Below are 15137 nucleotides of genomic sequence, written 5' to 3' on the forward strand. Positions count from 1 at the left end.
GTTATGATGACATGATGACTGACCGTTTATCAAATAAATGCATATTTGGTACATATGCATATTTCTTATATTCATTTACCTATCTTTAGCAAGAGTCTATCATATACACTAAGACATTTTAAATATACACATTATAAGTTAAAAAGATGACAAGTGCAATTCACAAACCTTAAGAATTTAAAGTACTGAATTACAGTCAGAGATGAGAAAAATTTACTCTGTCACCTTCAAATTTACACCTCTCCCTTCAATTGTTATCTGTGTAAAACCATATATCTAGGCTTTACCCGAAAGGATAAAGAGCCATTTCTGCTGATTTTCATGCTTATTTTGGGATACAAATAAAGATCCGTGAGGATCCTAAAAGAGACATGAATTTTAGTATCGAAGCCAGTGAAAGTGAAAAGAGAAAAATGCTAGGAGCCTAAAAGTTATGTAATCTAAAAGCAAAGAAGCTAGTAGAATGAGAATGTTATTGAAATTTCTACTTATCCATAATAATTACATTGTATTATATTTCTTTAGTTTTTAAATTCCTCAAAAACTCAGCAGTTTTATATGTTTTTTTTGGAATGGCAAATGAACTTTATCATGAAATGCACTCAATAATATGATAGTATTAGCTGAATTTCAGCTAATGACAGTATTAGCTGAAAATGCAATCAATGTTAACTAATCCTAGGTAAGGAAAGATGCCTTCTGTAAATCTCTCTCACACAGAGAATAAATCCTAATGTCAGTAAACGTGTTACCTCTTAAGTACTTTGGAGGTGCTCAATGTACTGCTGGTAGGAATCCTATATTTTAGGATAATTACAGAAGCCACATGATGAATAAAGAGCTAAGACAACATTAGGGAAACTAATGTTTTGACTGCACAGTTCTAGACAGATATTTATACCTGTTTTTGAAAGCCTGCCTATGCTTTTGCTGCTTCCAGAACTATCACCTCTTGTCAGAACTGAAATTCCACTGAAGCTGCTGGCTTTGGTTACAGCGGGCTTGAAGTTTCGGAGAGAGCTGTCTGAATCCGTGCTGCTCCAGGGTCGTGGTTCAGAGTACTTCAACTCGTTCTCAGTGCTGCTCTGATGGCTATTTGTTGATCTCCCTGAAGAATCTTTATTAACTCTGTAATTTAGAAATAAAACTTTGAGAAGCTAATAGAGACAAAAAGGAAAATTATTTAAAAAATGCTTTAAATATTCAATACTGTGTACTGCACGAAAACATGCTTCCAATACCTAAATATCTGGCGCCTCTGCTGCGTGCTACTAGCATCCTCATCTTGGATTCTGTTGGCATTTTCATAAAACATTTTTATTTTTTTTAAAACATTTTTATTTTTATTAGCATCAGTGAGACACTTAGCAAAACAAATGTTAAAAAGCCCCTCACCTTTTGTCAATAATATAATTCTCTTGGGAACACAGGGACTAGAAAGAAAGAACAGATATAAAAAGTTGAGCATTTGTCGGATAACGCCATCTGGAAACTAACGATGACAACAAAAATCGTGTAACAATTTTAAAAAAGTAGTTACCCTCACCCCTCAAATCAAACATGGTGATAAGTTGCAAAATAAGTGACAATGAAAAATTATTTTGGCTTGGAGATACTATGCTTATTTTTAACAGATACACATTTTTGAAGCCATTCATTTTTGTTGTACAAAGTAGCTTGAAATTCAAATATCTAACAAGTGAACCCATTTTCACTATTACATATTCGAAGTATACACCTGTCTGTAGATTCCACCTCCTTCACTCAACAAATATTTTGATCACCTGTGCTTTGGCAGTAGCTGTAGCAGTGAACTAGCAGCTACGCCTCAATGTAGCTTACAGCCAAAATCCTCCAGTGCTATTAACCTAACTCAGGCAACCATCTGTTTTGCATCTTGTATTATTACAACAGTCTTCTAGTTTTCCAGCTACCAGTTTTGCTCTTTTCATCCAATTTAAACAGCAGAAGCCATAGCTATCTCTCTAAAATATCAATCTGATCACGCCTGTTCCCTCCTTAATAGCCCCCTTCGTTCTAGCACAGGGGTCCACAAACTACAGTCAGCTACCTGTTTTTGTAAATATACATTCATCAGAACACAGCCATGCCCATTCATTTGTGTATTGTCTATGGATGCTTTCATATTAAAATGGCAGATTTGAGTTGTTGCAATAAAGACTATATAGCTTGAAAGCCTAAAATACTCATTATCTGTCCCATTATAGAAAAAGTTTGCTGACCCCTGCTCTAGCTAAAAGCCCCAACCTCCTTAACTAGCTTTCAGGAGCAAGTCACCTGCTTCCTGCTTATTTCTCCAATTGAAACGCCCCTCAATTCTTGTCACCTAGGCTACAATCCAGGTACTCTGAATCTCTCAATTCCTCATGTGTCAAATTCTCCTTTATCTCTGGCTCGCTGCAGATGTTGACCCTGGACACGGAATACTTCACTCCTTCAGTTCTTCTCTTGGAAGCTAACTCTCCCTCTCACTCCTCAATTCTGGTTTGTGGTGCTTCTCTGCTGTGTTCCTTATTTTACCTTCACGTTTCTATACAAATCACACACCATGTTGTCATTATCTGAATACTCATCATGGGTAAAGACCTCATCCATCTTACAAACTAGAGAGAGGAAATAGATCTAGGTTAGGCTCTGAGTTCAGAAGACATGGGCTGAAATCCCAACTCTGGCATTTTCTAGCTGGATGATCCTTGTCTATTTTCCTTAGTTTCCTGGAGCCTCAGTTTACTTATCTATAAAATAAAAACAGTGATAGTATCTACCATATATAGGGTTGTTTGGGAGATAAATTAATGTAAATGTCCATGGATATGTTCTCCAGTGCCCAGCACAGCACCTACTATACATGATCAATAAGATTTGTTGAATATTATAAAGTTTTAACTGACAGTCTAGATTTTAATGTCATTTACGTTTTTTTTTTTTTTAATACAGAGCTAACTTCTATCTCTGGTGGTATTAACACAAATTACATATATTCTTTTTTTTTTTTTTTTTTTTTTTGTGGTACACAGGCCTCTCACTGTTGTGGCCTCTCCCGTTGTGGAGCACAGGCTCCGGGGCCATGGCTCACGGGCCCAGCTGCTCCGCGGCATGTGGGATCTTCCCGGACCGGGGCACGAACCCACGTCCCCTGCATTGGAAGGCGGACTCTCAACCACTGCGCCACCAGGGAAGCCTTACATATATTCTTATATCCTTGACTAGTACCCTGTACTGCACAGAGCAGGTGCTTAACAGATATTGGTAAAATCAAACTGATTCTCCCTTAAATATATGTGTAAAGTAATCAGCCACTTAAAAGATCTCTTCCAGGACTTCCCTGGTGGTCCAATGGTTAAGACTCTAAGCTCCCAAAGCGGTGGGTGTGGGTTGGATCCCGGGTCAGGAAACTAAGATCCCACACACCGCACAGAGCAGCCAAAAAACAACAACAACAACAACAACAACAACAAAGATCTCTTCCATATAATCACTTATAAAGTAGAAAACAAATATTAAACTGAAAAATCAATTAGCTGTATTTTAAAAGAAGAAACAAGTTATTTATCAAGAAAAGTCCACTAACAAGTAGGATTTAGAGTACATGATTTTGTAGACAGTGATCAATGTTCTAAAAATCTCAACTCTGTGAGAAGTTTGGAAGAAAAAAATATTACATAAACTATATACTCAGTCTAATATACTACTCCTTAGTCGATCTGCTTTCAACTTTTGAAAAGTTTATACAACTGGTGCAAAGTAGTATTTTATAAACTACTAAATCATTAACATGAACAAGACAGACTGCAGTATTTCTAAAGGGGTGACTTTATATGTAACAAATGTAGTTAGAAGTATATGTGATCAATAGATTGAGGGAGGAGTGAACCCCTATAATGCAATTAGCATATATTTACACATGAAGAGCTAAATATAAGTTAGAACATACATCTTGGGAAAATATTCGGTCTCTAGCTCTCTGGTACTCTTCTTCTCTTTCTTCTATAGATTTGCTTCTTCTGTCATCTTTCAAACGTATTCTCATCTGAAGAAAAGAGAACAATTAATCTTGGGAAAATGGTCTGCTGGTATAAGTCCAGCACCTATAAAAATGCTCTAGTCATGCTAGGTTACCTGGTTATCATCTTTGTCAAAGCTAGAGTTATCTCTCTTGAGGATATATCGTTTCTGAAAGTCTTCACCTTTATCATCCTTAATATGTTCATTAAATTTCTGATCAGGTCTAAAAAAAAAAAAAGCAAAAACCAAGGGAACAAAAGAGATAATACAAAATATTTACAGAAAAGTTAAATATAACGCTTTATAGAAGGTGATAAATATAAGTTACCACTCACTAGTGCCATTAATAGATACTTATGTTATCTCAATTACTCCTCAAAACAATCTAATGAGAAAATATTAACTACCCCATGTCATGACTGAAAGGCTGTATGAAATACATTGTGGGCTCTGGAATTTGACTGCTAAGGTTCAAATACTCAGCTTTAACACTTAGTTGTGCTTTAGGACTTACACAAGTTACTTATTAACCTTTATTTCCCCTAGTTTCCTCACTTGTAAATAGGAATTACAGTGTACCTACTTCATATGGCTGTTGTGAAGATGGAATGAATCAATAGATGACCAGCACTTAAAACAGTAAACACTCAGTAGAAGTTTGTTATTATTATATTACTGAGAAAACTGAGGTTCAAATGGCTAAAGCAAGGGTCCAAGGTCAAAGGGCAAGTACATGACTGAGCCATACTTGGAGCCCTGGTATGTAAGACTCAAAGCCTGTATATCATCTTTGCATTGCCTCCTCTAAATCTAAGAAACAATTCTGGGACAAAGAAAAAAGTATAGCACAGTATTTTATGTTACATTCCTATAGTACCTGGTTTGGTGTTAATCAAATATTTTGTGGCTGAATTTAATAAAGCTTAAGAGACTACTTCAAAATGCAACCAAGTTACCAAGAATTCATAATTACAGCAGGGTACATCTTTGTTTTATATTAATTGAAATAGGTTAAAAAGAGAAGTTCCTTTTTGAAGGTTAATGTTACAACCTAAAGAAATGATTATGAACTCTTAACAACATATTTTATGGCTGATTGGCCGGTCTTTCCTCTATGGAAATGTTGCAAGTTCTGCTGAGATCCAGAAGACAGACAAGGTTGTTGCCCTTGGAAAATTACAATTATATAAAACTTCACTTTCTGAAATGTATTCTCAGCTTCAACAAATTAATCCATTCAACACTCTTGAGATGTAATACCATCCTATTATAAAACTGAAATATGTGATATATAAAAAGTATATTTAGAGGAAATAAAGGCTAACTGAACCCCTAAGCAATTTTTTACATATACTTTAAATATATATTATGTAGTCACATAATATATTATGAATACCCTAAATAAATTTCTAAACCAAATAAACCTCAGTAATGACATTTTCAGCAAACTTGACCAGATATTTCAATATGTAGTAATCAAGTTAACACTTCTGAATATTTGTTTTAACCTAGTGAATTTTTAGTAAAGTACTGTATCTACCTCCTGTCAAATGATGCAAAAGATTTTTTAAAAAAATAAATTTATTTATTTTGTTTATTTATTTTTGGTTGCATTGGGTCTTCGTTGCTGCGTGCGGGTTTTCTCTAGTTGTGGTGAACGGGGCCTACTCTTAGCTGTGGTGTGGTGGCTTCTCTTGTTGTGGAGCACGGGCTCTAGGCGAATGGGCTTCAGTAGTTGCGGCTCGCGGGCTCTAGAGCGCAGGCTCACCAGTTGTGGCGCATGGACTTAGTTGCTCCACGGCAATGTGGGATCTTCCCGGACCGGGGCTCGAACTCATGTCCCCTGCATTGGCAGGTGGATTCTTAACCACCGCGTCACCAGGGAAGCCCGATGCAAAAGATTTTAAAATGAGAATTATGGGGCTTCCCAGGTGGCGCAGTGGTTGAGAGTCCGCCTGCCGATGCAGGGGACATGGGTTCGTGCCCCGGTCCGGGAAGATCCCACATGTCGCGGAGCAGCTGGGCCCGTGAGCCATGGCTGCTGAGCCTGCGCGTCCGGAGCCTGTGCTCCGCAACAGGAGAGGCCACGACAGTGAGAGGCCCGTGTACCGAAAAAAATAAAAATAAAATAAAATAAAATAAATAAAATGAGAAGTATGTAAGTAAGCTGAAGAAATCTCTATTTTAAAATATACTTAGATAAGTGAAACAGAGCACATCTCCACATAAAGCGATACAGAGAACTAAAGAGAAAAATAAAAGAGTAAAAAGATTTCATGACCAAACTGATAAGAAAAAGATTGCTTTCTTTAGGAATTTGAAGGATTATCTATTTAGTTCTGACAATGGCAGTATGTTGTTATTTATTTGTCCATGATTGCCCCATTTACTTATATCAACTATTTCTGTAGCTGTTCAAAATCACATTTTCTTATTGAAGGAATTTGTACTTGGGTGAAAAAAGAGATGGTTATACCAATATGAACTATAAGATTTAACCAAGAGCCTGGCAACTTTTCTAAGAGCAGCTGGATCCCCACACCAAACAGCATTAGCAGGCATTTCAGCTAACCTTAAGACTGTCTTACCTCTGTCTTTTATAGATGCCTGAATTTACTGCCCTGCAATCGCCAACTTCCCGCTCCAATGAGACAGCCCAGTGGACACCGGGTTGTTGACATCCACAACACCACTGGTTCAAGGCTGGAGCGGGTAATCTGCCTATGAGGAAAAGGCAAGTTTGTTTTTATTCATTGTGGAGCAGATCTCTAAGGTTTTCTGATTTACATCCTTCTTCATATTCCAGAAGAAATAAAATAAGAATACAGTGTAACGTCAATGATCTGAAATGTCTAGTAATAATTACGCTATTGATCCATTCTTCTTTAAGTACATCATAAACATCTGCGTTTAGCTAAACTTTTCATGATCTGGATAAAGAGAACCTTGACATCACTTGCAGCATTCAAATAACTGAGGTTACACTGTATTGAAAACCTTAGAGAGTCACCAGTCGAAATGTTAGTCAAAATGCCTGCTAATGTACACATGCTTGGGCATCCAGCAGCTCTGAGTAATGTTGAAAGGTACTGGTTAAATGAAGTAGAGTTCTGTTCACCTTAAGTCCAGCTCGTAGGTTATGGTTACTATCCAACTTTAGCCATGATACAACTAACTAGGAAAAAGCTGAAAGATGAGGATATTTTCAAAAGACTGAAAGACAGGCATAGGAAAATTAAATCAGATTCCCATTTGCAGGTAAAATTTAATGCCCCTGAAAATATGGGATCCTTTTCAAAGACATCTGTCTTCATTAATTTAATTTTAGTTGTAGTAACAATCATTTAAAAATACTAGCTTCCACCAATATACCTATTTAGTTGACAAAATACTATTTGAAATGGAAGAAAACCAACTTAGTCAAGCAAACAATATGACAGCTACAAGGGTAAAGGCCATTATAACAAAAAGGAAATTAATGAATTTATTTATTCATTTATTTATAAACCGTGCAAACTGAAGGGTTCATAATAGACAGAACCCTGAGAAGTCTAGCTTCAAGGAAGGAAGAAAAACAATGAACTGAAAAGCATTATTTATGGCATCTGAAGCTGTCTGCTGCTCATTATCACAGATCCACTGCCGCCACATATGAAATTAATATAGAAAATTCTTTTGATAGGAAACCACCGCGAAGTATAATGTTAGCTGAACTCAACTGCGTTAGCTTCACAAATAGGCCTCTGCATTGGGCCTTTTGCTCCCACATATCAGCACTGATTATCTATTTCACCATACTGTACAGGTATCACTTTTTAAAGCAAATGATTCCTCTTAACTCCTTAAAATTTCTTCCTCAGTCAATTACACATAGCCCAGAAGGGTACAAAACATTATGGATGATACTGGATTAACCAGTAAGTCTCACCGTCCTGAGATTTGTGGAAGAAACGGAGCAAAAACAAAGGTGGAAAAGACAGTAAACTGATAGAAAATTAATTAAATGTAAGGGTGTTAAAGTTTGCTCTCTTTTTTTTAAATTTGCCTGAGGTTGGCCACAGGTAACTAAATTATATTAATTCAAAAATCCGCAAGAGAATGATTATTAAACATTACTGATATTATGACCTTTGAGGGTTTTTTAAAACCCATCCTCATTCATCTGTCTTATTTCAGTCCAGACTGGTGCATTTTACACCTTGTTGAGTTAAATCTACTTTTTGGTCCCGTCACATACGGTTGTCACGAAGCTGAATTAGGCTGCTAAAACATGTGGAAAACCTGAGATAAAAGGTGCTACAGAAAGATAAAGTAGTATCAAACACATAGATAATATATAACTACATTTCTTGATACTTACATTCTTGTATTGCTAGTTTTGTTTACTATGACAGACTTCCCACTCTGATCAACATTGTGGTCTAATCCAAAGTAAGCAGCGACTCTGTGTAATAGCATCCTATGGTAAGATGTCATTGGGGGGAATTTTTTACGTGGAGACCTAAAAGTAGAAGAAAAACTAATTTAGTAAATCTTGAAGAACTGTGATGACAATTTATTTTCTTGTTAAAGGTTAGGACTTACTCATTATTACCAATGAAATCTAAAATTTCTTGTTCCAATTTCAACAGCATCATTCTGTCCCTGAAACAAAATATGAAAACTCTTATATATAAAATTTAACACTGACCTAATCATACCATAAATGTTGAATTTACAGGGCTATTTTTTTTGGGGGGGGTAAAACCTGTATACTGAAGAACATCATAAGCTTGATGCTAGAATGTTTACATGCTTTCTAAAAAAAAGTAATATTTTAAAAGATGACTTTTTAAAATTTTATGGAAAATTTCACACATACACAATTGTAGAGAGACTATCATCCAATTTCAACAATTACCATCATGTGGCCATTCTTAAAACAGATATATCTTGATCTGCTAAATATTACTATATTAGATTCTGTTCTGCAAATGTATGGATTATAACAGCATATTAGTCCTTACTTCCCTACTCAATAAAGCTAAGAGGTAGCAGGAAAACAGACATCTTTAGTCAGGCTCATGACTTTGTTATTCTGAACTCCATAGAAACAGTACTCTAAAGAACATGCAATGCCAGTAACAACAGGAATACTCCTATGGGAATCCAATGCTAGTTTATAAATGGAACTATAGCAGAGAAGTATGAACTATATTACTAACTCTAATTCAGAAGGAGAGGACTTTTCAAATCATTCTGAAAATCACTATTATATATTTCTAAGACTTTGGGAATTTTTCCCACAAAGAATCAAAATGAACCAAAGACCTCCAACATGTAAAATAAATAGGGACGCTAGGGAACACCTGCACGTGCTCCTTTAGACCACTAGGGTCCTATTTAGCACACTTACAAAATAAGTTACTGGTACCACTCCCTTTCAAAGGACCTCCCTGCCCACACACCAAGAACATGGCTCAAGAGAGTATTCCTGTGCTCACTGTAAATGTCATGCGCATGTGGGAAAAACAAAACAAAACAGAAACAAAAAAAACCCCTCAAAGAACCTTAAAGCTAGAAGTAGCTTTACAAATCATTCAGTTCTGTTCCTAAAATTTTATAGATCAAGAAAACTAGGCCAAGAGGTTAATGTTTCCCTCCCAAATAAACACTATATAGTAGATCCCTCTCAAATTTTAAAAGGAAACAGTGCCCTTGCTTAAGTTGCCCGAAAGTCTATACATCAGCTCTGAGTTTGATCTTTTCTCTATATTGTGGAAGAAGTCTTATAAAAAACTGAGTAATATTAACCATACATATTTTTATATCAGTTGAAAAAAATCAAGAGAATAACATGCCTATGTGGTGATTTCAAACCCAAAGCTGAAAACACGATTACATTTTAACTCAAATTCTAGCAACATTCAATTCTGCCCCTAAACCTGTTTCTCCTTCAGTATTCTGCATTATCAGCGTGGCACTACCTTTCACTTGGCATATTGTACTAGAAGCATTTTTGGCCCATTACTGTGCTTTTAAAAATCCTCCTATGCAGTTAATTACTATTGCAAAATTTATCTATCTTCAATCTATTTTTCTTCTATTTCTACTGCCACTACCCTGGATCCAAGCAATCAGGATCTCTGACTTGACTACTGTAATAGTAGTGTATTATCTCTCTGTATCCTCCCTTGTTCCCTCCTAATCCGTTCTACCTGGAGCATCCATAACAATCTTTTAGAAACACACATGTGAACACAAGTCATGGCCTTGGTTAAATATTTATCACAGGTTTCTCACTGCTCATAGGTTATAACTGAACACCTGTAATGTGGCCTACAAGGTGGGCATGATCTGGTCTTCATCTACCTCTTTAGCTTCCTTTCCTGCCCCTTACTCACGAAACTCTTATCATTTTAGCTTACCCCTGTAATTGCCAAGCTGGTTCCTTGAACAAGCTGTTTCCTTTGCCTAGGACAGCTTCTTATATTCTTTCTTAGAACCTGTTTCTTTCATACCTTTAATAGCGTTTATCACAATTACCATTATATAGTTATTTGGACTATAGAGAGGAGCTCAACAAATGTAACTGTGTGGAATAAATTAATCAGATTATTTCATCCACGTCTTTTAATATTTTTTTCTTAAAATGTTGGGGGAGGATGGGAAATTTTTACTTCATAAGGTTTCCCCCAAAAAAGGACTTATTTACTTAACTATAAGACCCTCTTTTCTTCTAATTTTTTTGGGGTCAATTTGTCTTGAGATGATATAATTTTCAGTAACTTTCCTAATGTATTTTATATACTTGTTGCAGGGGAAAAAAAAGGAATCTGAGGCAGGCAACTTATTCAGCATTCATGAAACAGTGCATTTAAATTTGTTTCCTCTGTTTGAGCTCAACAGCAGGCCTAAGATATGTGAAATGTTCTTCAGTGAATGAACTGGCATTGAAAACAAATTTCTGTTGTCTCCATGAAAGTAAACAAAATCTAACGATTTTACTAGCTATTGATACAAATTCAGGTTTTTATTTTTTTTTCCTTTCGCATGTAGATCTATGGATTGCAGAGGATTTTCTATTATTACCTGGGCCATTTATTTAAATAAGTTCCCGTACTTAGTTTACGAAATTTTCAGTTAGTAAAAAGTAGAACTTGTTAGGAAAATAGCTTTCCTAAGTTCTCAAGATTTACACTTCCTGCCTGTATCATATAGCTATGTATGTATATGATACATGTATGTATGTATATGATACTATGTATGTATATGTATATGATATATCTATAGCTTGGTCTAAGTTTCCAAATTTTCAAATCTGTAATCAAGGTTAGATATTTTGGTAATGGCCATAAGTTAAAAATTAATAATCCTTTATAGAAGCATTACATACATCAAACTAACAGATCCACAAATTCCTTTTCTTAAGGCATAAGGTTTATTAGCGCATGAACCTAAAAGTAGGCACGCATTGAACTTATCATATAACGTTTAAAAACAGACCAATAAATGCTGTCTATTTATTAAAGAAATAATAAAAACAAAGATCTCAATCAAACTGACCAATAAACTATTATCTAAAGTGAAAATGAAGGGGCAAGAATCTTTTAGTTACCAGTGCTCTAGTCATTATACCAGAACTGACTTTAGAGAAAGTGTGTGCAGCTGGTATACAAGTGGCAAATAAAAAAGAAGAAAACAACAATGCTTCCATCTGACCACCCCCTTCCCAATGTTCCACATGACCTGGGTCAAATATCTGCAACAGGCAAGAAATAAGATGATTCAGACATTACCTCCAGTAAAAGTAATTTTAGGAAATATTTCAAACACAGAACAATTGTACGATATTCCCCAGAACAATACAGTTTACTTTTACAATATCCATTCTCAGGATTTATCCATGGGGCTGCTCCCCTCCATTAGCGATGTAATATAGTTGCCTATATTGTCCATGTTTCTTTAGTACACTGTGGAATTTACACAAAACGGGTATAAAATCAATACAAAAACAGGTATAAAAACCATGTGAGTGAGTGTAAACTCTATCTTGGACAACTTCAGGTTCCCGGGTTCTAAACTAGTAATGAGTATTATTATAGTTTCCGATAATATTTCTTGAAACAGGAATTCCAGATAAACTGTTATTTAACACCTGAGGTTAAGTTTATTCATCGGGATGAGAACAAGATAAAAGATTAATGATCTGAAGAAAAAATTTGAAATAAAACATTAGCTAAATTTTAGTATCACTAAAAGTAAATCTGCTTAACATTTAGAAATCTCTGAGCAACAATCTTGAAAGCTCTAATGGAAATTTGCCAGACTTATTACTAATTTTGTGCCACGTATATCTGGCAATTAATTGTGTGTTTCATTGAGAGAACACTGAGCTATCACTTAGGCAAATTTTGTTTCTCACAAAATTTAACATTAGCTACAACTTTCTAATCCACACTGACATTACTAATAACTTATTCATTAGCCATTACATGAATGATTCACCTATATATTTATTCAAATAAAAATGCATACACAGAAGGATTAAAGTTGTAATACATGCTACACAACATGGATGAACCTTGAAAATATTATGCTAAGTGAATGAAGCCAATCACAAAAGACCACATACATATGATTTCATTCACATGAGATATCCAAAACAAGGAAGTCTGTAGAGACAAACTAGATTAGGGTTCAGGGCATAGAGAGGTGATAGCAAAAGCATTCAGGGTTTCTTTCTGGGGTGATGAAAAAGTCCTAAAATTGACTGTAGTGATGGTTGCACGTATCTGTGAATATACTAAAAACCATTAAATTGTACACTTTAAAAACACATATGGGGCTTCCCCGGTGGCACAGTGGTTGAGAGTCCGCCTGCCGATGCAGGGGACGTGGGTTCGTGCCCTGGTCCGGGAGGATCCCATGTGCCGCAGGGCGGCTGGGCCCGTGGGCCATGGCCGCTGGGCCTGCGCATCCGGAGCCTGTGCTCCGCAACGGGAGTAGGCCACAGCAGTGCGAGGCCCGTGTACCGCAAAAAAAAAAAAAAAAACCACATATGCAGATAACTTTAAAACTTTTTCATTTATAGAGGAAAACAAGAGAATTGCACAAAAGAAAAATATTTTGGAATGTATAAATATAGATTTCTATATTTGTCCTTATTGATGTTTCTCCTACAGGTTCAGAAGAAAGAAAAATTCTGCCTGTTTAAGATCCCATCTTATTTTACACAAACTAGCTATGTATTTTCTACCATGCTCCTATTCCTTAATCTATTGAGTTCTAGTTTCCACCATCCTACCACAAATGAAATGGTTTGTTAAAATAGCCAACAACTTCCTAGTTCCTCAATCTAATGGATTGTTTCATTTTACCTTTCATGATACTGTTGCCGATTGGCTGACTTCTAAGACAAGCGTTCTCATGATTCTTTTGCAATCTTTAACACCCATGGTCTCTTCCTTCACATCTACCCTTAACACGTTGCCTTTCCACAGAACAAAGCAAGAGTCACTTCTACTGAAGACTGATGGCTGCCGATAACAGCAGCCAGGCTCATTTACCTGAAAACCAGAGCCTTTTAACTGCTGACACACTTCATCTCACTGTGGCTTTCCATCAGGCACCTCAAACTATACTTATTTATAACAGAACATGCCTTACTCCATTCAGGCTTGCCCTTATTTACTTCCCCTGTTAATGGAACTAGCTGTCAGTCCAGCCAGAAATCTAGCAGCTGTTCTGTTCTGCTCCAACGTGCCACTACTCTTCCATATCCAAATAATTACCAAGTCCTGCCACGGTATTTCTTAGATGTCTTTCGAATGTGTCCCTTCCTCTCTATTCTTCTCTATGTTCATCAATCCACAGTCCTTGCTTATGATCTTGGCCCCTCACTGACAAAGTAATCTTTCTAAAACATAAATCTCATTATAGCATCACCCTTTTGAAAATTCACCCTTTTGAAAATTCTGTCATGACTCCTCAACGTAGCATGCCATACTCAGTATTTCTCAAACGATGAACTATTGGCATCTCAAGTAAGGCTATTTTTCGTCGATCATTGCATCCCTAGCTTACCAGTAGCATTCCTTACTCATTCACCACCCCAGTGTGTTGGTACTATCCTAGGTTGAGGACAACTGCATAATCTGCTTTCATTCCTCAACAACGCCCTCCGCCTCATTTTCTACAATCACTTGCCACATGCCTCCCTGCTAGAGCCAGAGTGTACAATCTCGTCTTTGCTTGGATATGCCACCTCTCTCTCGTACGACCGTGCCCTGGCGATGCTCTTGTCTCCCTCGTGCCGCTCATGTTCCAGTTTAAAGAACTCTGAATTCAAGACTCAGCTCAGGCATTATCTTTTCAGTGAAGCCTTCCCATATCCTTTCAGAGGTTGGGATCCCCTCCCTGTGCTTTTAAAGCACACTGAAAAACTTCTTTTACAACATCTATTCTATTTTAATTACATATCATGGGTTTTTTTTTTCTAGCACACAGACAGTGAATATTTTAGGGTCAGAGATTATATTTTGTTCATCTTTATATCTACAATGTTTAGCACAATGCTTAGCACGTGATATATACCCAAGAAATGCCTGTTCAATGGACTAATGAATTCACCTTTCAGTTGGGACCGCTGAGGAATAAGTTTGCGGAGTTGGCTGACTTCTTCCTCACCTCACACTTATACATCTTCAGCCCATATTACAGGGAGACCACTTTTCAATTTGGTGGGTCCCCTTTTGGGGTTTATGTTAAATGTAAAATAGGAAATCAAGATGGTACTGAAACAATAAATCCTGAATGAAATTAAAGGTGTATCTTGAAGCAAGACATGAGATAAGGCTCAATGATACTAAAGAGAGTTGTTTGTTTTCTTTCATGTGCACCTATCCAATGAACTGAAGATTTCACAAATTTTTACTACCACTCTGGGAAGCTAAAAATTTCACAAATTTTTACTACCACTCTGGGAAGCTAACATTCTTAACCTTCAAGTCTTCTACCCCATGAACATGTTGGTCAGATATTTTGTGGATAAACCTCTCTGTGGGGAGACTGCCTCACTGGGGTCGATGACCTGTCAAAAAGCTAAATCTATTTATCTAGTACCTTGGCAA

General features: G+C 36.5%; 1 protein-coding gene across 9 annotated transcripts in view; it reads right to left on the minus strand.

The window, feature by feature from the left end:
- Positions 1–15137, minus strand: part of R3HDM1 (R3H domain containing 1) — a 114595-nt gene that overhangs the window by 74427 nt on the left and 25031 nt on the right. For 6 of the 9 annotated variants that reach the window (XM_082658214.1, XM_082658215.1, XM_082658213.1 and 3 more), the window contains 7 exons: positions 8611–8670; positions 8387–8527; positions 4141–4249; positions 3956–4051; positions 1396–1433; positions 1242–1292; positions 902–1128 (listed from right to left, as the gene is read on the minus strand). In XM_082658214.1, coding sequence (XP_082514340.1) covers positions 902–1128; positions 1242–1292; positions 1396–1433; positions 3956–4051; positions 4141–4249; positions 8387–8527; positions 8611–8670 — 722 coding nt within the window. The remainder of the gene's footprint in view (positions 1–901; positions 1129–1241; positions 1293–1395; positions 1434–3955; positions 4052–4140; positions 4250–8386; positions 8528–8610; positions 8671–15137) is intronic. The other 3 variants (XM_082658216.1, XM_082658217.1, XM_082658211.1) reach the window with 2 other exon arrangements.

The sequence above is a fragment of the Grampus griseus genome, assembly GCF_964374135.1.
Source record: "Grampus griseus genome assembly, chromosome: 7".
NCBI lineage: Eukaryota > Metazoa > Chordata > Mammalia > Artiodactyla > Delphinidae > Grampus > Grampus griseus.